We start from the raw sequence: 25,371 nt of genomic DNA, 5'->3' as shown, positions 1-25,371 counted from the left end.
AGGATGATGCTCTAACCAATTGAGCTACTGGGCCAGGGCTCAGTTGGTGTTTTTCTATTCTTTTTCATTTTAAACAGAAGTTAGAAGGTGCAGTACCTCTTATTTATTTCTATATGTTCACCCCAAGTACTTAGGCGGCCATCCTCCAATGCGCAGCCTTCAGAGAGTTGCACCATGAGTTTCAAGCCAGTCTACTGCACATGCCCTGAAGGGCAGGCACCATGTTCCCAGCTTTCATATTATAAACAACACTGTGATGAACATCCTGGTTTCCAACCTTTCCACCCAGATTGGTGGCTGGGACCACTCTTCCTGATCCCAGTTCTGGCCTTCACATCTTGCAGGCACTTACAAATGCAAGTGGTCTCAGGAAGTGAGGACTCTTTTTACTTAACTAGTCTGATATGGTTGATAGGAAAGGGGGAAGCTTCTGGCCAGGCAAGTGGGATCTCAGTCAAAGGCAAGGCTAGGCACAGGGAGCCAGGGCCCTGAGGTGTGGAAGACCAGCCAGGCTCAGGGTATATGGAGAAGGGGGGACATCCCTGCTGGCCCGACTGCGGCCCAGCCTCTCCTGCCCTCCTTCGCAGTCATGGCCCACTCAATCCTATGCCACTGTGCTGAGGGCGCCTGCCTGCCTGGGTTCTTCTACCAGACCCTCTGCACCCAAGAGCTTGCTTGGGCTGAGGCCTGGGGAGGCAGGCAGAGGCCTAACCACTCAGGATCACCAGCAGAGTGCCACTGAGCAGGGTGGGTGCGGGCTGCAGGGACAGATAGCTCTTGGGGTTGGCCTGGTGGCTGATAACGCCAAGCCGCACCCTGAGAGCTCAGCACTCAGACGTGCTTACCCACAGCAGATCTGTCCTCTCCGTCTCCCTGCGAGCCCCACCTAGGTCAGAGCCTGGCACCATCTGGTAAAGGCTGGCCCTGCATTGTACCAGGAGGGGCCCGAAAGTCAGCCCGAACGGCGGGAGATTCCTGCGGGGGCAGGCCCCCTCCATCCCACTGACCTGGCTCCACCCCGTCCCTCTCATGGCGCGTAGGGCCCACCCCGCCCGGCTTCGCTCCTTTCGCCTTACAGCCTAGTCCGGACTCTGACCTCACCCCCTTCTTATGTGGGTCCTGTCGTCTCTCACGGCCTCGCCCCAGCCCGATGACCCGCTCCCGCATTCCGTTTCCATTGTGCCACCCCCTCTCCTCGGAGAGCCCATTCCCTCTCGTCCAGTAACAGGCGTGGCCCCAAGCCCACCTCTTAGCAGCCCAGTGCGCCCCTAAAAGGCCCGCTCCTCTCCTCGAGATCCCTGCCCTTCCCCTCCCGACGCCCCCCGGACCCGGAGCTCCCGCGTGCTCTCCGGGAACCCATCTCCTTACCACGCCCCTCCGCTAACGGCCCCGCCCACTCGCCGGCGCGCTGCCCCTCCCGTCCCGAGTCCCGGCCGTGTGGACTTCAGGGGCCCGCTGCAGGCCCCGCCCCCCGAATCCTCACTTCCGGGCGCCAGCGCGCCCCGCGTCGCCCCGGAGCCAGACCGCGACCATGGAGCGGCAGGTGAGGGCTCGGCTCGCGGTTCCCGTGGTCTTTGCAGCCCGAGCCGGGCCTGACCCTGGTGTGTCCCCTGCGCAGGTGCTGCTGAGCGAGCCCGAGGAGGCAGCGGCGCTGTACCGGGGCCTTAGCCGCCAGCCCGCGCTGAGCGCCGCCTGCCTGGGCCCGGAGGTCACCACGCAGTATGGGGGCCGCTACCGGACGGTGCACACTGGTGTGTGTATAGAGGGGCATCGGGCGGCAGGCCCACTCGGGTGGAGAGGAGGAGGCTGTACAGGGCACGCTGCTTGACAGGGCACACATGCATGTGGAGGAAAACCGGGCTTGGAGGGAGCGGGGGTGTAAGGGCGCACGCACCCCCCAGCGGGCCATGCACACGGGTGTATGTTGGAGGACTGTTCAGACGTTATTATGGGATGGTGCCTGTTAGTACCTAAGTTGAGGGTGTGGGAATAGAATTCAGACCTGGGTGCAGGGTATGGGCCTTGTGGGGCTCATTCCCATCTATGTCAGATGTGCCAGGATTCCCTCATGGTTCTCGGTGGATGCTGGAGGCCATAGTGGTTTCTTTCCAAGATGTCATCATGATCTCAGGCGCTGGTGTCCTAGACTTGAGTTGTAGCACAGTGTTGTCTATCCTGCACCCAGGATATCTGGAGACAGATGGAGGGAGGTGGGCTGGGCCTTCCTGGGGTGGATGAAGGTTGGGGTGGCTGGTCAAGTTGAGCCCTCTCATGTCTCTCCTCACAGAGTGGACCCAGAGGGACCTGGAACGTATGGAGAACATCCGATTCTGCCGCCAGTACCTGGTGTTCCACGATGGGGACTCGGTGGTGTTTGCAGGGCCTGCAGGCAACAGTGTCGAGACCCGGGGGGAGTAAGTTTGAGGAAACAAGCGTGAAGGCAAGACCACAGCCATCTGCAAGGCTTTTATGAGTACCTACCATGTTCCTGTGTGTGGGTAGGGCCCAGAAGGGAGGCCAGGAGCCAGATTCTGGCTCTTTGGAAACTCATTCAGTCTCTAGTGACATGGCCTGGTGAGAAGCACTGGAGTTTTGCCTCAGACTTGGGCCTAGAGCAGAGCCCATGGATGCCCAGGGAGGCTGGGGAGAGTAGAGTCTGTGCCCTGGGGAGGAGAGGCAAGGCCAGCTGCCATGGTGGGGTTAGAAGGGTTACAGGGGTTGTTATGGGGCCAGAACCTCAAGAATCTTAACTAAGAGGCTGTGGCCAGTAAGGGGACAGGATGGGGCTATCGTTAGGTGGGAGACGATCCTGACCTACCACCTGTGTCTTTCTCAGACTGTTGAGCAGAGAGTCTCCTTCAGGTGCCATGAAGGCTGTGCTGCGCAAGGCTGGGAGCGCGGGCCCGGGGGAGGAGAAGCAGTTTCTGGAGGTGTGTCTACATGGGACCAGGTGGTGGGCAGCTGGGGCTCAGCCTACACGTAAGGCTATGTTGGGGGGCAGGCAGCCTGATGCCCAGATGTCTTCAGGTCTGGGAGAAGAACCGGAAGCTCAAGAGCTTCAATCTGTCGGCGCTGGAAAAACATGGGCCTGTGTACGAGGATGGTGAGGCAGCTGGCTGGTGAGCAGGCAGGGTGGACAGAAGGGGCAGCCATAGCCCAGGGCACCCCCTGATTGACCCTTCCTCACCCAGACTGCTTTGGCTGCCTGTCCTGGTCACACTCAGAAACACACTTGTTGTATGTGGCAGAGAAGAAGCGCCCTAAGGCTGAGTCCTTCTTTCAGACCAAAGCTTTGGATGTCAGTGGCAGTGATGATGAGATGGCTACGCCGAAGAAGCCAGACCAGGCCATCAAGGTGCTCAGGGCTGTGGCCAGTCCATGAAGGCCCTGCCGGGCGGCCCTGGGGCTCAGTGTGCCCTCTTCCCAGACTGTACCTGTCAGAACTAGGGAGGCACTGGCTTCTAGGGGACAGGGCAGGCTCTTGCAAGATGGGCTGGGCATTGAATATCTTGTGTTCTCAGGGGGATCAGTTTGTATTTTATGAAGACTGGGGAGAAAGCATGGGTTCCAAAAGCACTCCGGTGCTCTGCGTGCTGGATGTCGAGAGCGGTAACATCTCTGTGCTGGAAGGAGTTCCTGAGAGTGTGTCCCCTGGACAGGTTAGCGCTGACTCCACCTCCATTCTCCTGGGGCCTGAGGGCCCTGCCTGAGCTACCGTCCTGTGTTCATACCTGCCCTGTGGTCTTGTTCACAGGCATTCTGGGCCCCTGGAGACACAGGCGTGGTGTTCGTAGGCTGGCAGCACGAGCCCTACCGGTTGGGCATCCGCTTCTGCACCAATCGCAGGTGAGGAAGTGGGACGAGGCTCAGGGGCCTTGAAGCTCAGGCTGGCCTCGAGGCTGAGTGTCTCTCTGGTGGTTCCAGGTCAGCCCTGTACTATGTGGATCTCATCGGGGGGAAGTGTGGTAAGTGCTGGCACCCACCTGTGCTTTGCTAACACGCGCTGGCCCTGCCAGCCTGCATGATGCTCACGTTTTCATGTGGTCCAGAGCTCCTGTCGGATGACTCTCTGGCTGTCTCTTCTCCCCGGCTGAGTCCAGACCAGTGTCGCATCGTCTACCTGCGGTACCCATCTCTGGTCCCCCATCATCAGTGTAGCCAGCTGTGCCTGGTGAGCTGGAGGTGGGTGGGGGGAGGTGTGCAAGAGGAAGGGATGCTGAGTGAGAACTGAAGTTCAGCCTTGGCTCCTCATGGGTCCCTCAGTGTACCTCCTCTCCCGGGTGCAGTGCTGGTGTGAGTTCTGCCTCTCCTCCCAAGGCAGTGCCTGGACACCGAGAGCGCAGCTGGCGAGGGTGGGGGCTTTGCACTGTTGAGGCTCCCCACCTTGGGAGCATTTTCTGTCTACAAGAATGATCCGCCCTGCCTGACCAGATGATGGCACAATGAGTAGAGCATTGGCCTGGGACACTGGGGACCCAGGATCAAAATCCCAAGGTCACCAGCTTGAGTGTGGGATCATAGACATGATCCCATGGTTGCTGGCTTGAGCTCAAGGTCACTGGCTTGAGCAGTGGTCCCTGGCTTGGCTGGAGCCTCCCCAGTCAAGGCACATATGAGAAAGCAATCAATGAAAACCTAAGGTGCTGCAACTATGAGTTGATGCTTCTCATCTCCTTCCTGTCTGTTATCTCTTTCTGTGTGTGTGTGTGTGTGTGTGTGTGTGTTATCCCTATCTCTCTCTCTCTCCCTCTTGTGTGTATGCTAAAAAAAAAAAAAAAAAAAAGGCCAGTTGGCTCAGTGGTAGAGCGTCGGCCAGGTGTGCAGAAGTCCCGGGTTTGATTTCCAGCCAGGGCACACAGGAGAGGCGCCCATCTGCTTCTCCACCCCTCCCCCTCTCTGTCTCTCTCTCCACCCCTCCCCCTCTCTGTCTCTCTCTTCCCCTCCCGCAGCCGAGGCTCCATTAGAGCAAAAGATGGCCGGGGCACTGGGGATGGCTCCTTGGCCTCTGCCTCAGGCGCTAGAGTGGCTCTGGTCGCAACAGAGCGACACCCCAGATGGGCAGAGCATCGCCCCCTGGTGGGCGTGCCGGGTGGATCCCGGTCAGGCGCATGCGGGAGTCTGTCTTACTGCCTCCCCGTTTCCAGCTTCAGAAAAATACAAAAAAAAAAAAAAAAAAAGGATTCTCTCTTTGCTTCTCAGTTGCATGCAGCAGGCTCCAGAAGGGGCTAGGATATAGTGAGCAGTTATAGAGTCTTAGTTACAGGGTTCTTGCCCAAGAAGGGCTCTGTGCCCCTAGTATTCCTTCCAGACATCTGGCCCAGATCACCAGAAAGAAGATAAATTATGCTTATATTAAGTCCTCCCTCCCTTCCTTCCCTGAGGATAACCTTGGGTACCCTCAGAGGACTGGTACTGAACTCTGCGCCCTCGGGGCACTGCCAGTCCCCTGGTGGGCCTAACCATTGTGATCTCTTGCAGTATGACTGGTATACCAAGGTCACATCCGTGGTGGTGGACATTGTGCCTCGGCAGCTGGGAGGTAAGAGGCACGGGGCTGGACGGGTTAGTGCAGCCTACAGCTGTCTTCCTGCCATCTGTTCTTCCTGTGCCGGGCCAGTTACCTCAGCTCTTCCTTCGTGGGTTCCTTCTGAAGTCTTCCTCCCTGCTGCGCCAGCCCCATGTCCAGCCTCCGTGCGGAGCAGGACATCACCATAGAGAAGGGTTCTGATGGAGGAAGTCAGCCAGCCCAGAGCAGAGACCAGAGCGGCCCAAGCTGGCTGAGGGTTGGATTTCATTCCCATGCTGTAGTTCCTAGTTAGATTTCTCTGGGTGTCCCAGTGGCTGTCCAAAGCCACTGCTCCTTCAGGGGTCTGGGAACCTGCACTAGGCTGGAATGTCCTACTAGAGAGGCGCTGAGCCAAGGGTACTGCTTTGTCCCACCCCCAATGCCCGCCCAGCATCAGTCCAGGCCCAGCCCTTGAGTTAGCAGAGTCTGGGAGGGAAGCTCTGGGCCGTAGGCTCCAGCCACAGTCTCAGTGCTCATAGCTCTGCTTAGGATCCTGGACCATCCCAGGGATGTGCGAGGTGAGTCTCTTCTCAGGCGGTCTGGTGAATTCTAGGAGTCCATTGGAAAGGGACTGCCTCTTTCTCTTTCCTTCGTGCTGTAGGGATGTAGGATGCAGCAGTGGGCACCGGGTCTGAACCCCAGTTCTGCCCCTTATTTACCATGTCTTGACCTCTTGGAGCTTCCATTTTCCCATCTGTGGGGAGGGTGGTCATTCCTGCCTCCCTTGTAGGATTGTAGTGAGGGTTAAATGAGTGGTGGTAATCAAGACCAGGGTTCCTTCGGCCCACTGTGCTAAGCACTGGAATGGACGGACACGTGATCGCCGGTGCTGGTGAGCAGACATAGGAAAACCATTGCGTTTCCTCTAAGCACCTGCAGTTTCTCAGACGCTCCTGGGCTCTGCCTCTCCTGGGCCTTCAGGGGCCCCTGCCCCCGCCCCTCAGCCTCCTCTTCCGGCAGCTCCTCATTGCCTAGTGTACCCCCACGTGCCAAGGGTGAATTCCCCAGCAGCTCGGCCTGTCTTGCCCCCCAACACCTCTCCTGGATGCAGCCCCCAGCCCTCCTGTCTTTGCAGAGAACTTCTCTGGGATCTACTGCAGCCTTCTGCCTCTGGGCTGCTGGTCAGCTGACAGCCAGAGGGTGGTTTTTGATTCTCCTCAGCGCAGCCGACAGGTGAGGGACCCTGACTGTGTTGAGAAGCAGCCCCTGTGGTCAACCCTAATGGCTCGTGGGCCTAGAGTATAGCATGTGCACACTGCTGGATGAAACACCAGCCACAGGGTAGAACATCAGTCCCTTAAGGCCCTGCCTGCCCCTGTCCTGGCCTCACTTTTCCTTGAGGGGTCTCTCTCCTGGTGGGCTCAGATGCCATCCTTGGTCATGGTGTCCCACAGTATCCACAACAGATTCCTTGCCGTTTTTTTCCTACGGTAGCTGCAACCCCCTCCCCCAGGCATTTCCAGCTTGGGACAAGGGGGCTGGCACTGGGGTGGCCCCTAACCAGTGTACAGGGCGTGCTAGAGTTGAGGCAAAGGCCTTTCCCCGGGGATCGGGTGGGGACACCCACAGTGCTTTGGATTCCTTTTCAGTGTGATGTCCTATTGTCCTCATTCCGGCTCGAAGGGGCTCAGAGGCACTTCTTACCTTGCCTAGGGTCACTCAGCAACTTGTGATGGGGCTACAATTTGAACCCAGGCCCTCAGGCCATTTGCTATTTACTGAGTAGATATCACCATAGTTGCTCACATCCCTGGCCTAACTCAGGGGTCCAGAAGAGGGCAGAGAGGAGGTAGGGGCGGGATACACAGGGCTCTTGGACATGATGCCACATGGGGCCTCCTTTCTGCTTCAGGACCTGTTTGTTGTGGACACCCAGGTGGGCAGTGTGACTTCCCTGACGGCTGGTGAGTGGGGCTGTGAATAGGCCAGCCAGGCCAGGGGTGGGACTGGGCAAGCGATGGCACTCTCGGCCACCACACCACGGACTGTCCTGCGGCCTTAACTGACAGTGTCAGAGGACCCTGCCTGTGCGGGCCCCTGACGCAGCCACAGCCTGCCTCTCCTGCTCCCCTCTTCTCCAGATGTCTTGGCCCTGCCTCAGCGTGGCCTCAAATCTACAAACCTCCCTCTTGCCAGGGTTTGCCAGTCATCTTTGTGCTCATACCTTAGGCACAAGCAACTCTGCCACCCAGGGCCCAGGCGTGGTGATTCTGTTCCTCAGATGTCTCAGTCCTTGTCCTGCCCTGACGGCACTCACTCCCCCTCAAAGCTGCCAAAGGTCATTCCCAAACTGTATCACACTGTCCAGACCCTGCTTAGGAATCATGGGCCTCCTGCCCAGAATCAATACCCTGCTCCCTACCCGCTGGACCTAGCAGCCACTGCTCCAGTGGTGATGGATGTGGCCTGGTGGCCTGTTGTGACCCCAGAATTAGCAGCCCCTAGGCATAGCCAGTGTCTGCTGGAGTAACAACAGACTAAGGGAGGCTCACCCCGGGCTGTCTGTACTCAGATGTTTGTGATGGTCCCTTTGTGGACATCCCTTTGCTTCTCGGGGCAGAAGGGGAACCTTGCTACAGTGCCTCCAGCCTAGGACTCGGGCCTTGCAGGGAGTAGGTGGGAAAGGTGGTGGCCCTGGCCAGGTGCTTAGTGGCATCTGCCTTCTCCAGGGGGGTCAGGTGGAAGCTGGAAGCTGCTCACAATTGACCGGGATCTCATGGTGGCACAGTTCTCCACGCCCAGCCTACCCCCAAGCCTGGTGAGTGTCAGTGGTCCCCAACCCAGGAGGCAGGGGTTCTAGGCAGGCAGGGGTCTCCAGGTCAGAGAACTGGCCCCAGAGTCTGACTGGGGCCTTTCAGCATGTGAGAGGCGAGGACGTGAACCCAACCCAGCATGGTCCCTGAGGGTCTGACACCATGGAAAGGAACTAACAGGCTACGGTCTGCTCTAGACAGAACAGCGTGTCTGGGAAACTGCCCAGTCCTTTGGCTTAACAGAGCATAGGGAGATTGCAGAGCCTAGAGGAGGAGGGACGGGTGTGGGCAAGTACCTCTGTATATAGCGGCACACAGTGGGAGTCCGTGCCATACCCGCTGGAGGAGTAGAAGGCCCAGTGTTGTGAAAGCTGCCCACATCCCACCCTGGGCAGAGGTGAAAGGGCAGGGAGGCAGCCCTTGAGATACTTTTTCCCTTTGGCAGAAAGTTGGGTTCCTGCCTCCTGCAGGGAAGGAACAGTCGGTGGTTTGGGTGTCCCTGGAGGAGGCCGAGCCCATCCCTGACATCTCCTGGGGCATCCGGGTGCTACAGCCACCCCCAGAGCAAGAGAATATGCAGTATGGTGAGCGGGGCCAGGGGCAAGGGACGCCTTCTCCAAGGTCCCCAGCACAGAGCAGCTGTGGCCCCCTTTCCTGCCTCCTGCCTCCTGCCCCCCGGCTCACATTGAAGGGTTTCTTGGGATTATCTCCAAGGGTTACTCTTCTTCCTCTTGTGGACAGACATGGGGAGTATAGTGTCCAGGCATCTGGTCTCCTGCTCTGAGTATCAGAGCTTGGAATCACCAGGCCAACTCATCTGTGGTGGGGAAACCAAGGCCCAAATAAGACAGGCCCGATACGAGGTCTGTGACCACCCCTCACCCAGAAAGCTGTCCTTGCAGAGAGGGATTCCCTGTCTAGGGCAGGAGCGTGAGCTTCTTGGGGTCCATGTGTCCCTGTGTGGGCTGCCTTGGCCAGGTCTCTGTTCTAGAGGTCTGGGGCTGCCTGGCAGCGAGAGCTGAGGCCTTTGCGGGGGCAGCCCCTGGGCAGTGGCACCGGCTCTGCTGACTGCTGCCTTCTCCCTGCAGCTGGCCTTGACTTTGAAGTAATCCTTCTGCAGCCCAGCAACCCTCCAGATAAGACCCAGGTGCCCATGGTGGTCATGCCCCACGGTAGGCATCTGGCCTGAGAGCCCCTGCCCTCACCGTCGCCCCAAGCTGGCTCTTTCACCCTCTTCTCCCTGTCTGCAGGGGGCCCCCATTCATCCTTTGTCACTGGCTGGATGCTCTTCCCAGCCTTGCTTTGCAAGATGGGCTTTGCAGTACTGCTAGGTGAGTGAGCAGGGCCCCACAGCTCTGGTAGGGCTGTGCAGGGTGACGGGGTGGGTCTGGTTTGTACAAGCACCATGGGTACCACCGTAGTCTCCAGGCCTCTGTAGCCCAGACCTGGTAACCACTCCTGGGAACTGTCCTGCCCATGGTGTGGTGGCACGAGGGATTAACTTGGGACTCCCAGGGAAAGCTGTGGTCACTGGGCAGCAGCCTCAAATCTCTTGGCCCCTTCCCCCTGACAGCCTGTGTCCAGCTGGCCCCAACGCCTACATCACAGATGGGTGTAAAGGTGTCCAGGGGGGTTGGGAATGTCACTTGACCACCATGTCTGGTCCCTTCCTGGCCTCCAGTGAATTATCGGGGCTCCACGGGCTTTGGCCAGGACAGCATCCTCTCCCTCCCAGGCAACGTGGGCCACCAAGATGTGAAGGACGTTCAGGTAGCAGGGGCTGGGGCTTCGGCCTCTGAACAGGCTGGAGGGTGGGGCTGGGGGTGTGGCTCCACCCAGCCGGGCAGCAGCTGGTTGCAGTGTGTGCTCTGCCCCGCCCTGTAGTTTGCAGTAGAGCAGGTGCTTCATGAGGAACACTTTGATGAAGGCCGTGTGGCCCTTATGGGTGGTTCCCACGGTGGCTTCCTCTCCTGCCACCTGATTGGTCAGTATCCGGAGATGTATGGTGCCTGCGTGGCACGGAACCCTGTGACCAACATTGCCTCCATGATGGGCTCCACTGACATCCCTGACTGGTGGGTGTGCCCCATAGGTCCCTGCCCTTCTCCTGTCCACCCTACGCCCCCATGAGATGCCACATCAGCTCAGTCTCTTGCAGGTGTGTGGTAGAGGCTGGCTTCCCCTTCAACAACGACTGCCTGCCAGACCTCAGTGTGTGGGCTGAAATGCTGCACAAGTCTCCCATCAAGTATACCCCGCAGGTACACAGTCCTCCCCCTGTCCAGTGTGCTGCCAATCTTTCCAGACCTGGGGCCCTGCTCACCATCACTCCTTACACACCCAGGTGAAAACACCACTGTTACTGATGATCGGCCAGGAGGACCGGCGTGTGCCTTTCAAGCAGGGCATAGAGTATTACCGTGCCCTCAAGGCCCGGAAGGTGCCTGTTCGGTGAGCGCATCCGGACAGCCCTGGCTGCTGGTGGGCAGGGGAGCAGGGGAGCACCCTCCAACCTCAAACATGACTGCCCAACCTCCACAGGCTCCTTCTGTATCCCAAAAGTACCCATGCACTATCCGAGGTGGAAGTGGAGTCAGACAGTTTCATGAATGCTGTGCTCTGGCTACGCATGCACTTGGGCAGCTGAAGCCCTGTCTCTGCACGAGCTAGCTGGTTGGCAGATGCCACACCGACTCTTGGAGAGCCCCAGGGTCTGGCAAAGCAGTGAGAGGCTTCCTGGGCTTTGGACTCCATGGATGGGTGAGCCAAGAAATGTGGACTATATGGTTTTAATAAATGAAGACAGAGTTGGTTCCTGCTGGTACTTTGTGCCCAGCCATGCTGAATCCCAGCCCCGCCCCCGGGGTTCAGAGACCGTAGACCCTGGGTATGGTAGCCATAAGGACCTCATCTACCTCCAGTGTGAGAGGGAAGGGGACAATGAGGGATTTAGCCACTGCTTGTCCTTGCCAAGTGGGATTTCACCAGGCTAGCTCCCTCTACTGCAACCCCTTCTATTAGAAACTGCCCCACACCACTCTTCTCCCAACGGTTTATGTAGGGGACTAATGAGGCCCAGCCCTTTCACAACACCCACAGGCTGAGGTAGTCCTAGAGGTCAGATCGCCCCAGCCCAGGGTGCGCAGGGCCTGAGCAACCGAGGCCCTAGCAAGGAGTTGCCAGTTCATTCCCTAGAAACAGGCTAAGAAGCACCCTGCACCGGTGTAAAGAGGAAAGGTGTCTTTATGTCTGACAGGAAGCGTTGTCCTTCCCAAAGTACATGAGATCGAGGCTGGGCCTAGCCCAGCCGCATGACCTTGTGAATCCAGTCTACAAACACAGAGACACGCGTGAAGATTGCTGGCCATTGGGGCCGTGCACACACTCGGTTGGGAATTATAATTCCCTCCAGGACCCAACAGTCATGGGTAAAGCAGGCAAGTGGGCCCCCGTAGTCACCCTAGAAGGTGGGAGAACTGGTGAGTGGCCTGGGCCATGGCAGAGACTAGTCCCATCCCCCCCTCCCGGCTGGGCAGGGGCCCTGCCACTGACCTCACAGGCACCCACAGGGGCCAACAGTCCCTTAGTGCACATCTCACTCTCGCGTACACGTCCTCGGTACTTGATGTTACATTCCTGGTTAGAGATGACATTGAGCGAAGCCACGTTGAGGACCGTGTTGTTCCCTGTATACACGGTAAAGGGGATGAGAGGAAGCTCTGGCCCTCTTGCTCGGAGCAGTCCTTGCCCCCGCACTGCTCTTACCTTTGCTCTCGCCCCAGCCTGCAATCTCACACTTGGTACCTGAGGGCACCACGTACCGCTCAGGGGGCAAGCAGATCAGGGCCACACGCTGGTTCAGGGTCACAGGTCTTTAGCAGAAATTGAGCACTTAGGGCCTGAGGCCATGAGGCCATGAGGCCCAGCCCCACCTCACGCCCTCTAGACTTGTCACACACCTCTCCAGCTTGAGTAGAATGAGCTGGGAGTCTGAGGGTCCACATATCATCTTAGCCACTGCGACCCGCTGCAAGCCTGGCTCCCTGGGCTGTGGGTTCTGGAACATGGTGCCCAACCATACTTCGTAGCCCAGAAGAGGCACGTGGCTGGGAGAGGAGCTCTGCTCAGTCATGATTTATAGTCCACTGCCCCAGGCTCACCTGTTGGCTTGCCTGGGGAAGGTGACTAAGGGGAAGATAAAGGTTTGGGGGTGGGAAGAGGTGAATCCCCAAACCCAAGGGAAGCTCACCAGGAGGAGAAGCACTGCCGGGCAGTCAGTACCCACTGCTCCTTCACTAGGGACCCCCCACAGAAGTGCTGACCCTGCCTGGAGGAGTAGGGGTTGGTCACTCCTCACCCTTCCAGTGAGTCCTGGCCTACAGACTGGACCTGCCATCTCTCGGCTAGGACCTCTGAGGCTAGGGGAAGTTCCGCACCCTCTGATGACATAAACAGAGGACCCAGCCGCAGCCCCTCGCCTGGGGAGATGGGCCATTGTGCCTCACCGGTTGCGCAAGCTGACTGTCCAGGGTGAGTTTCCAGGCTGGCCCCCCACTACACGCAGCTTGGTGCTGCGGTGGTCCAGGCGAGGCACCCTCTTACCACACTTCTCAAACAGCACCTGGTCTGGGGGGTAGGATGGGCCGGATGAAACCCCCACTGTGTGTAGATGGGATAGATAGGAAACAAAGCCCCCCCTTCCCCGCCACGCCTGGCCGAAGTCGGTACCTGGGGGCTCCAGGATGGAAGGTGGTTGATCGTTATCTGAAAGAACCAAGTTCACTCAGTTTAGCAAGCCAGCCTTTGGCTATAGAGTTGGGTGCGGAGCCCTGTGGGAGTGTCCCGCGCTCACCGCATCGCCGCAGTGCACAGTAGTCAAACGGAGTCCCTGGGTCCGTAGTGTAGCACCAGGGCCCGTGGCTGTCCCCGTCCGGGTTCCGGCAAAAGTTCGCCTCCAGATTCGCGTGGGGGGCGGAGGTGGGCGTGAACCTAGGTGGGAAGGGGAGCAAATCGTAGCAGGATCATCCCACATTCTCGCCGGGCTCCAATTTGAGAGGCCACGATGTGGTGTTAGGGTTCGGGCCGGAGGCGCCGACCAACTCACTGTGGCTTGTGCGGCGTCTCTGCGGACCAGTGCTGGCACTGGACGCCCTTGCGGGTCTTGCTGACCGTGCCGCGGTACTGCTCCCCCGAGCCATGGTAGCACTCTGCAGCGGGCGGGAGGGGGCGGCCGTCATACGGTTCTCCCCTGAGTTCTGTCACTAGGTGCCTCCAGCCCCAGCTTGGGCCTTACCCTCGGGTCGCACGTTGTTGGTGCAGCGCCGGATCTGGTAGCAGAAGGCCATCCGCATGCCAGGCCGCGATGTGAAGCACCAGGGTGCCTCCGAGCCGTCAGGATTTCGGCAGAAGTTCTCCCGAAGGTCCCTGGGCAGGTGCTCGACTCAGGGCAGGTGGGTTCCAGCCCACCTCCCGCTGGAGCCCAGCCTCCGACTCCGCCCCAGGCCCCGCCCTCCTCAAGCCCCGCCCCGGGAGCTCTTGTAGAAGTAGGCCCCGGCGACAGCCCGCCACCTCACTTGCACGCATATTTCTCGGGTGCAAAACGATGCTGATGTGGACTCTGCGCATCCCAACGCTGGCAGGGCACGCCCGCGGCGGTGGTGTTAGCCGTGCCCCGGTAGCCCTCGCCCTTCTCGCGGAAGCAATTGAGCGTCGTGACTTCTTGGCGCGGCTGTGCCTCGGGCCCTTGGAAGGACCGAGGCCGATCGGAGCCCAAGCCAGAGCTGAGACCCGGGTTGGGGCTGAGGCTGAAACCCATTCCAGCTGGTCCCCCGCTGGGTCACGCCAAGCCCCTCCCCTTTACCACAAAGCCACGCCCCCGCACTTCCCAGGTGCCTCTCAGGCCCAGGCCTCGAGTCCTACCGCAGCGGGGGAGGTCGCAGAACTCTCGCTCCACCTGCGGGTCGGTAGTGTAGCACCAGGGCCGCTCCGAGCCGTCAGGATTCCGGCAATAGTTGTCGTCCAGGTCTTTGTCAAGGAACCTGGGGACGCGTAAACAAGAAGACCCTGGGACACAGGCCTTGCCTGACCCCTATTACTGCCTTATGTCGGACCCCGCTCCTGGGGACCGGGGTCCTCCCCTCCCTTAGTCCCCAAGGCGCTGCGCCAGCCCAGGCGTACTTGCTGGGCTCAAAGGGATGCGAGTGCGGGCGCTGCAGGTCCCAGCGCTGACACTCGCGTCCTGACTCGGTACGGTCCACTGAGCCGCGGTAATCCTCGCCATTGCACCAAACGCAAGCGGCTGGAGACACAGGGCAGTGTGGGTTTGTGGACCGGTATGCCGGTATGCTCCTCCCACCCCAGGCTCGACCCAGAGCCTCTTACCCTCCCGGCAGGACTTGATGCCACAGCTCTGAAAGCGCTCAGCAGGGTCTGTCGTATAGCACCAGGGACCTCTGGGGTCCCTGTCGGGGTTGCGGCAGAAGTTCTCTTCTAAGCCATTCTGGAGTGTGGGCACGTACCTGGGTGCAGAGAGCTGCAATACAGTGCATGCTGGGGGCAGGTGCTCACCGGCAGGGACAGAAAGGAGGTATCCATCTTACTTGTGGTCATTGGGAAGCCTGTGGCTCCAGGACTGGCAAGTTAGGCCACCTGTGGTGATGGCTACGGTGCCCCGGTACTTGACCCCACTGTCCATGATGCAGGTCCGCACATAGTCTGGGAGCAATAGACCCACATCAACCAGGTCTGAGGCCCCAGCACCCCTATCGTGAACACCCTTCTCCACAGCTGCTCACCTTTCTTTTGGAAGAGATCGCAGCGCCAGGAATGCTGCAGCCGTGTGTTGGGTGAGTCCTGGGTCCATGGCAGCAGCTGGCAACCACGGCTGCTCACATTGTAGTGGAAAGCCCTAGGAAGAGGAGACATAGTGTCACACAGTGCCCAGGTCCCTTTGTTCCTCTGCCCCCTATGCCCTATCACCACTCACCTGCAATCCAGTAGGGGCCCGCAACGCCCTGCACACTCCTCGGCATCTGCTACATCCTCTTGCCAAAGGCCAGGAGGCCCCACTGAATGTAGCAGGTGTTGCAGCTCCCTACCCCGGAGAACCTGGAAGTCATTCAAAGGGGAGCGCTGCCCTGCGAGGTGGGCATGCATGTCGGTTAATGTATAACAAACAGCACATCCACATTTTGTTTATTTGGGGGATCAAAGCTCTGGGATGGACTCTGTGGCCATATTCATGGGTCAGACCACTGTATAGGGTGGGAGGAGCAGGCCCAGACCCGGTAGGTATCACCTGTACCACTGTTTTGTAGGCAAGGCACCAGGCTCAGATCTAAAACATACATTCTATGAGAGCAGTGGGAAGTGGTGCTTGCCTGATGGAATTGTTTCATCTCTCAGCTGAAAATGCCAGGCCGAGAGCTGTCATACTACCCAGGCAGAGGCCTAACCCAGGCATTCTGACTCTTACCAGCACAAGGGCATATGCTAGGTTAGAGGGTTAGACAAGGCTGGTAGGGGATAACTGCCTGTATGTGTGCCTCTGTTCGTTCCCAACATTGACTCAATGCCACAGCAGACATTCTAACGAAGGCCTAAGTAGGCAGTGTGTATCTGTATGCCTGGGACTGCCCGGCTTGAATAGCAGAGGCCTGGGGCTGACCCCTTCCTAAAGGCAGATGGGGATTGAGGTGGGGGACATACTCACCAGGGGTCCATGGGCACTGCATCAGAAGGAGCAGGAATGGGAGCCACCCCATCCTCCTAGCTAGCGGCTGCACTGTGACCCACACAGCTCCATCCGGGAAATTGTGAAACCTGTTTCTACTGGATTGGGTGGCCTTGGTTCCACACCCACACCACTGGCCTGCTAGGGCCTGACCTGAGACCCAGTGACAGGAATGGGGGTGGGGCTAGGCCTCAGTTCCCCTGGATGAGGGGCAAGGACCCTTACTCTGGCATAGCTAGGCCCTGAGAGGCCTTCCCTATGTAGTTGGAAAGATTCGATAGGGACTCTTTCTTAAATTATTATTGAGTTTGAGAGAGAGATCAATTTGTCGTCCCACTTATTTATGCATTCTTTGGTTGATTCTTGTATGTGCCCTGACTAGGAATGGAACCTGCAACCTTGGTGTATCAGGACAATGCTCTAACAACTGAGTTACCTGTCCAGGGCCAGTCGGGACCCTTGAGGTGCCATGGGGTGAGGATGGAGTCCCCCTGCAGCCTAGGCTACTCTGAAGGGAAGGGCAGTATAGACCCAGTTGCTGTCAGATGCCTGGGTTATAGCCCCTAGGTGGTGTTATTAAACCTTTCTGAGCCTGTTTTCCCCTGGAAAATGAGGAGTGTTCCCAGCCCCAGCCTCCACTCCCACCCCCACCCCCAAAGCAGCTGCCCCTTTCTCTGTCTTATCAGCCCCACCTGTAGGCAGCTGGGCCAGTTACCAGAAAGGGGTCCTAGCCCTTTGGGTCTGCTTAGGGCCAGCCAATAGTGTGTGGGTACTTGACTTCATGCAGGAAAAATTTCACAGCTTAAGTCCAGGTGATTTTGAGTATGTTTACTAAAGCTGGGGACAGTGAAACAAGGAAGGGCCTAGAATAGAAGAAGCAACAGTGGAAAGTCTAGGTGGGGCTGCTTTGGCTCTCTAGAAACAGAAACCTTATGGGAAAGGAGTGAGCCTACCCTGGGAAGTCAGAGAAAGAGGACCTTGGAGACAGGTTCAGGGGGTTAGCCCAGGACAAGCTGCTGTTGCCCACTGCTCCCCTGGTTGCAAATCTTCTGGGGCCCTTTAGAGCTTAGAAGAGGCATGCCTGTGGGAAAAGAAGAGGGGGAAGGGAAAGGAAAAGGCACAGGCTTGCTCAGAGTGGGAGAGCCTGTTCTTTGTCTTGAGGGTTTTTGCAGGCTGGGAGTTCAGGGGAGGAGTTTAATAGAATATTCATCAGCTTCCCCAGGTGTGCCCTTTCGTGGGGGTTATTAGTCAAAAACCACCTGGTTTTGCTGCTTTTCTGGGCCTGAAGCTTAAATACAACTGAGGCCTAGCTGTTATTTCTAGAGCAGTGAACTTTTATATCTGACTGTAAACTGCTTAACCAGTTTGTTCAGCTGTCTGCCTCAGTTTCCCCATTCCACTTGCCAAGGCATTTTCCTGGCTTCTTACTCTTCTGCCTCAGCCCCACATCCCCGACAGCAGAGCCCAGAGAGGACACCCTTTCCCCCCCAGAGGTGCCATCCCAGGGAAGGTGAACGAGGCCAGCCATCTGGCCTGAAAGGAAGTGAATGTAACAGGTAGCAGGGACCTGGGGGGAACAGTTTTTGAGACCGCCTTGGGGGACATATTGACCAGGTCTCCAAGTACAGGTGGGAGTTGGGATAGGCGGCCTAGAGCTCCGAGTTAGGACATTGTGTTACCACGTGACTTAGCTAGGAGCTTCTCCTGCGGGACCGGGGGTCCAGCGAAGCAGAGGCCGGGAACAACCCGGCTGGAGGCGGTGGAAGGGGCCCCCTGGCGGAGGCCAGTCCCGGGCCAATGCGCGTGCGCAGCTCGCTCTCCGTTTGACCCCGAACGGGCGCCGTAGCCGAGAGGCTGGGCGGATGTTGTGAGCCGGGACGCCGCGGCGGAGGCTGGGGGTGAGTGAGGGGCGGCCCGGCTCCGAGCTGGGCGGGTCCCGCGGCTCCCCTCGCGGCCCTGGCCGGTCCAGTGCAAGAGTGCTCGCCGCGCGGGGGTCTCAGCTGCGGGACCCGGGCTGGAGCTGGCCTGGAGGATACTCTGTATCTTGGGCCGGGCGGAGGCGACTTAGGGGAGACATGCACTGCCTTCCGCGCCCTTGGGCTCCGAGATGGGGTCGGTTCTGTTCCGAGCCTGGATCTCTCAGCGGGGCTGAGCAAGATGGACCTGGCAGGCAGCTCCTGAGCAGAGTCAGTCTGCCTCTCACCTGGGTCCTCAGTACCTAACACACCCAGAGCCAGAGTGGATGTCTGCCTGGAAGGTGTGCTGATCCAGTAGTGACCGCGTGTGGTCTGTCATGCACCTGTTGTGATGTGAGATGGGCAGCGGTCATGAACGCCCGTGGAAGGCCCGCGGTAGGCGGCAGGGCAGAAAAGTCACCTTCCGAGGCAGGCGTGGTGCGGCAGGGAATGGACAAGGGTGTGTGATGGGAGCACAGGACCTGTGTGGGGTGAGATAAGAGACCGGGGTGCAGAGAAGGGAGTGCTGGCTACGGCCCGTGCTAGAGGGCCCGGCTCTAGAGCAGCGCTGTCTAATGGAACTTTAGGGAACGGTGGAAGTGTTCTCTATTTTCAGTATGCACTACAGCAACCACTAGCCACATATGGCCACTGAAGCCTTGAAATGTGGCTAATATAACTGAGAAATTGAATTAAAAAAGCGTTTAACTTTAATTCAAAGTTGACTAGCCACATGTGGCTAGTGGCTCCTGTGTTGGACGGGACAGCTTTAGACAAGGAGGCTAATACTAGTGACTTTGCAGCTTTTAAAGCAATGGTAGCAAAACCCCAGGGAGCGATGGGCAGCAGTGGGAAGAGCGACAGTCTGTGATAAGTACTATGCTGGTGCGGGGCTCTGACGGAGTGGGAGGCTGTGTGTGTGAGTGGGAACGAGGAAACTAGCAGGACTTTGGACACAAGAAGGGGATCCTGGAGCTGAGGAAGGAGGTATTGGCATTGAGTGTCAGCAGGACCTGTAGCTGAAGATGGCACCAAGCCCTGGAAGGTGGACTACTCTTGGGGAAATGTGGTGTGTGATATTGTATCTTCTGGATATGAGCTGGACCCAGTGTGGCTTATGACTAAGAGAGATACAGAGGCTCTGCTCAGGGAACACCTCACTCTGGACCTTTGGTCTGATTTCCCTAGGGTCGAGGCATTTAGTTTGGTTCAACAAACATATATCTGGCATCTGCTCTTTGGGGCCCTGTGCTGAGCACTGGGACATGGTGGGGCTCTGTCACATGGGCTTGTTTCATGGGGTCCTACGTACCCTTCCTCCCTATGTAGGAAGCTGGGAGCTCCTGCTTTCCTCTTTCTTGCGTTGGTACCTCTGTAAGTGTGCATGCACCTGGCCCCATCTGCTCCTAAGCCTTCCTGCCCCCCTAGGACCGAGGTCAGTGTGGGAGCCCTTGGCTGGCTTCAGACAGACAGCCTGTGCCCCTGGCTCAGCCCCCAGGACCACTGGCTGCCCACAAGAGATGAAGGATGGCATCCAAGGGGTCCGGCATGTCTTTCTCCCGCAAGAGCTATAGGCTGACCTCAGACGCTGAGAAATCCAGGGTCACAGGTAAGGGCCAGCAGGGCTGGGAGGAGACTCCTTGTGTGGAGGGAAGGAGAAGAAAGAGACAAAGGCCAAGTCCCAGATCCATTGAGCCTCAGGCCTTGCTGTTCCCCTTATACTTGTCAGCCAGCCCCTCTCACCAGTTGCCATGGAGCAGTGCACCCAATGAGACTGCTCTTCTGAACCCTGTGGCTGGCCTAGGACCAGGAGCCTCTGTGGCCAGCAAGCTGAGAGCTGCACTGACCATATGACCCTTCTTTCCCTTCTGACCTGTGGCCCAGGCATTGTGCACGAAAAGCTACTGAATGACTACCTGCACCGTGTCTTTTCCTCTCCTGACCACGCACCCACCATAGCCGCCAGCAGGTATGGCCTGGTGGGTAGTCCCCCTCCTTCAGCAGGACCAGACCAGAGGCTGGAAGCCGCGTGTGGGGAATGGGGCCTGGGCTGTGGGTAGGCTAGCTTGGGTTCCGTTCTCGCTGCCGCTCCTGGCTGTGAGATGTTTGGCTAGAGTGTCTGCCTTTTGGACTCTACTTCCTCCTCTCCTGGCAGCGCTGGCCCCTTCCTTGAGATGGAGTTGTGTGAGTTTGAGGGGTGGTGCACGGCCAGCGCTTAGTGTAGCACCTACTCCACAGTTAGCGTCTGGTCTCTTGTGCACCTGCCTACACCTCTCCCCTCCCTGGCCCTCCGTAGCCTCGGCCTGAATCTACAAAGTACAGATCTCACCAGCCCCTTTTCCTTGTAAGTTTAATGCATTTAATTTTAATTCACTTCAAAGTTACAGGTGTGTTTAACAGAAACTTAGGAGAGCGAAAAGCACCTGTCATCTCATACGGCTATTGGAGCAGGGTTCCTCTGTCTCACGGTCGATGTGGTTTGCTGTATAAACACTTTTAAAAAATAATTGAAAATAGGCCCTGGCCAGTTGGCTCAGCGGTAGAGCGTCGGCCTGGCGTGCTGGGAACCCGGGTTCGATTCCCTGCCAGGGCACATAGGAGAAGCGCCCATTTGCTTCTCCACCCCCCACCCCACCCCCTTCCTCTCTGTCTCTCTCTTCCCCTCCCGCAGCCGAGGCTCCATTGGAGCAAAGATGGTCCGGGCGCTGGGGATGGCTCCTTGGCCTCTGCCCCGGGTGCTAGAGTGGCTCTGGTCGTGGCAGGGCGATCCCCTGGAGGGGCATAGCATCACCCCCTGGTGGGCAGAGCATCGCTGCCCCTGGTGGGCGTGCCGGGTGGATCCCGGTCGGGCGCATGCGGGAGTCTGTCTGACTGTCTCTCCCCGTTTCCAGCTTCAGAAAAATACACACACAAAAAAATAATAATAATTGAAAATAAAATTTCCACTCTCAGTCCTTTTTTTTTAAGGTTTTATTGAGGAATGATTGACATGCAATAACGGGCATGCACTTAGAGGGAGTTAATATGGATAACCTGTGACTACTATCAAGCTAATGGGCATAGCCCTCACCTCCAGAAGTATATAGAAGTTTACATCCTATTTTTTCATTAAACGGTATTCCCTGAGTGTTTTTCTACACTACATTTTTATCCCGGTGGGCATCTTTTAGGGCCAGGGGTCGGGCCTTAGCCATAACCTGGTTTGGAAGGGGTTTCTGTGTAGACAGTGCTGTGAATTCCAAGCCCAGGCTTGGACTCATGTGGCTAGAGTATTTGAACTGCAATCACTTTTAAGACTGTTGCTAAATTACTTCTGGCAAATTCTGCCTCCCTGCTGGGAGGCCCGGGTGTCCTGACTGCTCATCCTCTTGCCAGCATGGGCTGTACTGTCTTTCACCACCTCTGCTCTCTGGGTGGGCACAAAGGGCAGCATTGTTGCCTGTTCTGTTTCGGTGGCCCTGGTGGCCAAGGAGTTCCTGCTTCTGGAGGGCTGCTGCCCACCTCCACCCCAGCCCCAGGCCTGGCCTGTCCCCAGGGCCATCTGATCCCTACTTCATGTGATACTAGAAATGGTCCTGCTGCCATTGGCGCTGTGGCTGCCAGGAGGGAGGGCAGGTGGCAGGGCCGTCAGTCAGTGGCTGTGTGGATGGAGAACCCTTGGCTGAGACCTGGGAGGTCCAGAAAGGGCAGGCAAGTGCTAGGGTCGGCCAGATGGGTAGTGCTGCAGGCACTTAGAGAGGCTGGCGAAGTCTCAGGTTGCCCGCCCACAGCTGCTCTTGAGAGCAGGGGCAAGACCAGAGAAGCCCTCCGTAGTGTGGGCCAGGAAGAACTATTGAAGCCTCCTGTACCCCTGGACCGTTGGGGTATTCAAAGATGAGGTTGGCTGCAGCCTCTACCACTCCTGCCTGAGCGCCCTTTTACGTGGCCACCACCCTATAGTCACACGGAGATGCAGCTTTGTGGGTCTCCGCTTTCTGCCACGCGGAGTCAGCCGTAGCTCACAGCTGGGGAGGAGCAAGTGGCCCCTGAGCCTAAGTTGAAGTGACCTTGCCAAAGAATGGGAGCTTTGGCCCATCCACGTCCCCTTCCAGCCCCGACTCTTAGGCGGGTGAAGGTGGTCGGAGCTGGGATTAGAGGTGGAAGAGCAGGTGCCGGCAGTCTATGGCCGGGACCCAGATGGGCACCGGGCCTTGCCTGAGACATCTAGTTTCCACCACCCCATTCCCTGCTATTCTTAGCAGCTGAGTTCAGGGTGGGGCTGGCTGACGTGAGACCGAGCCCTCTGGGCGTGTGTGCTGGGAGGACGAGGGGACCACTCGGACAGATTTCCCAGCCCCTTTGGCGGGGCAGACAGGCCCTGTGCTCTCCTGGCCTGTGCAGGTCGGTACAGGACAGAGCCAGCCAGCGGCACAGGGCCGAGTCCTTCCTACTGCCGGGACATGTCTGATTCCACGCACAGACTCCCCTCGCTGGGTGGTGAGGAGACTGGAAACCTGCCCTGAAAGGAACCACTGGGCTGGACTCGCTGTCCTTGGTACCGACTGCCTTGGGGACCAGCATTTGTCCCAGCCTTCCTTTCCCGGGAGGAGTCAACATGGCCACCTCGAGAGTGGGCAGGTCATAGGCTATGCAGGGAGTCCACGTTATTCCCCAGACCGTCCACAGCTTCTCTGACAGACAGCTGTTTTTCCTTTCCACAGATGAGGGAATTAAGGCTTAGAGAGGGCTCTTCTTTTTTTAATAGTCCTGCGGTGCACCAAATTGTACTAGTCATAATCTTTAGTTTAGCAGATAAGCTAGCCTTCTGACCCCCAGCACGCTAGAATCTACAGCAAGGCACAACCCTTTTTCTGGAGTGTAGGCGGCCACCCACTGAAGCTCAGAGCGCTGGGGTTAGGGGAGGGCTTTAGTGTCATCTGGCTGGTTTCAGGGACGTTTGGGCCCCTCGCAGCCTCTTACTCTCCCCAGGAAATCCCTGAACTTCCAGAACCTGCCGGAGCATCTGGACCAGCTGTTACAGGTGGACAGTGAGGATGAGGAGAGCGAGGGTATGTGACATCTTCTGGACTGGGGTTGGGGGGGCCAGAGCCGGGGTCTGGCGGGCCCTGGGGCTGCCCTGCTGTGCTCAGTGCACTCTGCATTCTCTCAGACCCTGTGCCCTGCCCAACCCCACACCCACCTCTCCTCTTTTCAGGACAGGTGGAAGGGCGACTTGGCCCCTCCACTGTGGTCCTGGACCACACGGGTGGCTTTGAAGGGCTTCTTCTGGTGGATGATGACCTCCTGGGGGTGAGTGAGGGCAAGGCATGGGGCCCTGGGGCCCAGCCCCTTTTGACACAGCCCTAAGCTCCTCCTGATTGTAGCCCATTGAGTCCTCAGCCCCCACACCCTCCCTGTATACCCCTGAAACCCTCCTGGAGGTACTGCAGCCCCAAGCTCTTCCCAGTGTAGCCATGAGCCCCTCTCATCATGCTCCCGGCCCATAGTCCCTGCTGACACAGGCCTCGGCCCTCCCACCCTGCTCGGGCACAGTGCAGTGTTGGCCATGGCAGGCTTGTACCACCAAGGCAAGCTGAGCTGGGAATGGGGCATTCTCCCACACAAAGGTACTCTGGGCCTGGGAGGAGGCTCACCACCCTGCTTTTCACCCAGGTGATCGGACACAGCAACTTTGGCACGATCCGCTCTACCACATGCGTGTACAAAGGTGAGGTCATGCCCCACTGTGGTCCAGGGAGTTGGGAGGATGTTGGAGGGGCCAGGCTTGAGGAGGGAGGCAGTCTTTGTTTACCTGCCGGGCCTGACTTGGCTTCGAACAGGGAAGTGGATCTACGAGGTGCTCATCTCCTCCCAGGGGCTCATGCAGATTGGCTGGTGCACCATCAACTGCCACTTCAATCAGGAGGTACGTGGGGGAGGGCCCTCCCAGGGGGACCTCCTACTGCAGCTCCCCCTGCTGCCCTCTGGAGGGGAACGGGTCCCACCCCACCCCAGGGCAACCCAGCCCGAAAAACAGCCTTCACTCCTTCCTCAGAGCCTCAGCTGCCTCTTCGAGAGCCATGGGGGCCCAGGGTTGGGGACTGGTGGGCTCTGGCCTTGCCCCTGCCAGTTCCCCTGGACCTCACAGGCCTTCCTCCCTAGGAGGGGGTTGGAGACACACATAACTCCTATGCCTATGATGGCAACCGGGTGCGCAAGTGGAACGTGACCACGACCAATTATGGCAAGGTGAGGGCTGGGTCCCCCGGAGCCTGTCCACCTCATGTCCTTTTCCACAGCTTGTCAGGAGCCACTGAGCAGCTTTGAGGGACTGTAGGGCACCAGGGAGGGGACAGTCCCCGGTGGACTCAGGTCCTCTGTGCTTGTGGCCAGTCTCCCCTGGGTGGTAGAGGAGACGCAGCTCAAGAGGCGTGGTGGGCAGGCTGCCGTGTTCCTGCACGCTGTAAGGCCTTCCCCTCGGCAGGCGTGGGCAGCGGGGGACATCGTGAGCTGCCTGATTGACCTGGACGATGGCACTCTGTCCTTCTGCCTGTGAGTCTCCTACCTCTCCCCTGACCTGGCCTGGGGGGGCCTCCCCAGACTGCCCCTGGTTTCCTCGTCCCTGTAAGGGGGAGCTGACGGGTGGACAGCCCCTCCACGGGCCGTCTCACTCGCCCGTGTCGGCCACAGCCTGCTGAGCACTGGCTCACAGGCCCTCCGTCTGCTGCAGGAATGGCGTGTCCCTGGGCACCGCTTTTGAGAACATATCTATGGGCCCGGGCATGGCCTACTTCCCAGCCATCAGCCTCTCCTTCAAGGAGTCGGTGGCCTTCAACTTCGGCAGCCGTCCTCTGCGATATCCTTTTGGGAAGAAGGCTGTGGAGCTGCTTGGAAAGCCTTGGGGAAGTTGAGAGGCCCAGGAGTCCTTTGGGTGGGGGGTGGGCCCTGGCTGCTGCCAGGAGTGAGTAGAGTAGGGTCCAGCTGCGGTGGGCACGGAGGACAACAGCTCCTGGGGTAGCCTGGTTAGCATGTCCCTGCATCGTCTCAGCTGAGCAGACGAAGAGCCCAGAATAGCCAAAGCAGTGTCACCCTGCAGAGTGAGGGGGCTGAGGGCAGGCTGGCTGGCTGACCCTCCACGGGGGGCAGGGGCTGGGGGGTGGAGGCGCAGGTGGTCAGAACCACAGACGCCATAGAAGCCGGCTTAACTCGGGCACCTACCCAGCGGCGGGCTACCGGCCCCTGCAGGACCCGCCGCGTGCTGACCTGGCGCGGGCACAGAGGTTGCTGGGCTGCTTCCGGGCAGTGCTCGGTGTGGAGCTGGACCCCGTGGTGAGCCCGGGTCTGGACTGGGGGAGCCGGGGACCTTCTGATGCCCTCGGCCCCTCA

General features: G+C 58.5%; 3 protein-coding genes across 4 annotated transcripts in view; 2 read left to right on the top strand and 1 right to left on the bottom strand.

The window, feature by feature from the left end:
• The first annotated feature begins 1,457 nt into the window (after positions 1 to 1,457).
• On the top strand, positions 1,458 to 11,133 carry APEH (acylaminoacyl-peptide hydrolase). Its single transcript, XM_066350441.1, has 22 exons — positions 1,458 to 1,543; positions 1,619 to 1,751; positions 2,288 to 2,414; positions 2,837 to 2,930; positions 3,028 to 3,103; positions 3,192 to 3,355; positions 3,522 to 3,659; positions 3,755 to 3,846; positions 3,925 to 3,965; positions 4,050 to 4,171; positions 5,479 to 5,539; positions 6,642 to 6,739; positions 7,419 to 7,470; positions 8,236 to 8,324; positions 8,765 to 8,903; positions 9,408 to 9,491; positions 9,570 to 9,650; positions 10,001 to 10,089; positions 10,204 to 10,394; positions 10,478 to 10,580; positions 10,664 to 10,770; positions 10,861 to 11,133. The coding sequence occupies exons 1-22, from the start codon at positions 1,532 to 1,534 to the stop codon at positions 10,964 to 10,966; spliced, it is 2,199 nt and encodes a 732-aa protein (XP_066206538.1). The 5' UTR covers positions 1,458 to 1,531; the 3' UTR covers positions 10,967 to 11,133.
• A 411-nt stretch (positions 11,134 to 11,544) lies between these two features.
• MST1 (macrophage stimulating 1) lies at positions 11,545 to 16,144 on the bottom strand. Its single transcript, XM_066350442.1, is given in 19 exon segments — positions 11,545 to 11,779; positions 11,872 to 12,005; positions 12,085 to 12,191; positions 12,279 to 12,425; positions 12,569 to 12,646; positions 12,825 to 12,945; positions 13,048 to 13,083; positions 13,172 to 13,308; positions 13,424 to 13,526; positions 13,613 to 13,743; positions 13,893 to 14,061; positions 14,239 to 14,357; positions 14,497 to 14,617; positions 14,701 to 14,837; positions 14,919 to 15,033; positions 15,114 to 15,226; positions 15,305 to 15,455; positions 16,031 to 16,114; positions 16,117 to 16,144. Coding segments are annotated over 19 exon segments (2,172 nt in total). The 5' UTR covers positions 16,124 to 16,144; the 3' UTR covers positions 11,545 to 11,617.
• A 1,736-nt stretch (positions 16,145 to 17,880) lies between these two features.
• RNF123 (ring finger protein 123) overlaps positions 17,881 to 25,371 on the top strand; it is a 27,160-nt gene continuing 19,669 nt past the window's right edge. Inside the window, exons 1-11 of one of the 2 annotated variants that reach the window (XM_066351776.1) lie at positions 17,881 to 17,949; positions 19,498 to 19,615; positions 19,891 to 19,975; positions 22,975 to 23,054; positions 23,201 to 23,295; positions 23,659 to 23,713; positions 23,826 to 23,911; positions 24,148 to 24,234; positions 24,470 to 24,537; positions 24,716 to 24,841; positions 25,200 to 25,314. In XM_066351776.1, coding sequence (XP_066207873.1) covers positions 19,534 to 19,615; positions 19,891 to 19,975; positions 22,975 to 23,054; positions 23,201 to 23,295; positions 23,659 to 23,713; positions 23,826 to 23,911; positions 24,148 to 24,234; positions 24,470 to 24,537; positions 24,716 to 24,841; positions 25,200 to 25,314 — 879 coding nt within the window. In that variant the 5' untranslated portion in view covers positions 17,881 to 17,949; positions 19,498 to 19,533. The remainder of the gene's footprint in view (positions 17,950 to 19,497; positions 19,616 to 19,890; positions 19,976 to 22,974; positions 23,055 to 23,200; positions 23,296 to 23,658; positions 23,714 to 23,825; positions 23,912 to 24,147; positions 24,235 to 24,469; positions 24,538 to 24,715; positions 24,842 to 25,199; positions 25,315 to 25,371) is intronic. The other variant, XM_066351777.1, reaches the window with a different exon arrangement.

This window comes from Saccopteryx leptura, chromosome 10, assembly GCF_036850995.1.
Source record: "Saccopteryx leptura isolate mSacLep1 chromosome 10, mSacLep1_pri_phased_curated, whole genome shotgun sequence".
Lineage (NCBI taxonomy): Eukaryota > Metazoa > Chordata > Mammalia > Chiroptera > Emballonuridae > Saccopteryx > Saccopteryx leptura.
This window is presented reverse-complemented; position numbering and strand designations above follow the sequence as displayed.

What these genes read in the sequence shown, in the direction of transcription:
- APEH (XM_066350441.1), top strand. An exon ending in AGCCAGACCAGGCCATCAAG is followed by an intron (nt 3,356 to 3,521) that starts GTGCTCAGGGCT and finishes TTGTGTTCTCAG; the next exon opens with GGGGATCAGTTTGTATTTTA. An exon ending in GCAAGAGAATATGCAGTATG is followed by an intron (nt 8,904 to 9,407) that starts GTGAGCGGGGCC and finishes TTCTCCCTGCAG; the next exon opens with CTGGCCTTGACTTTGAAGTA.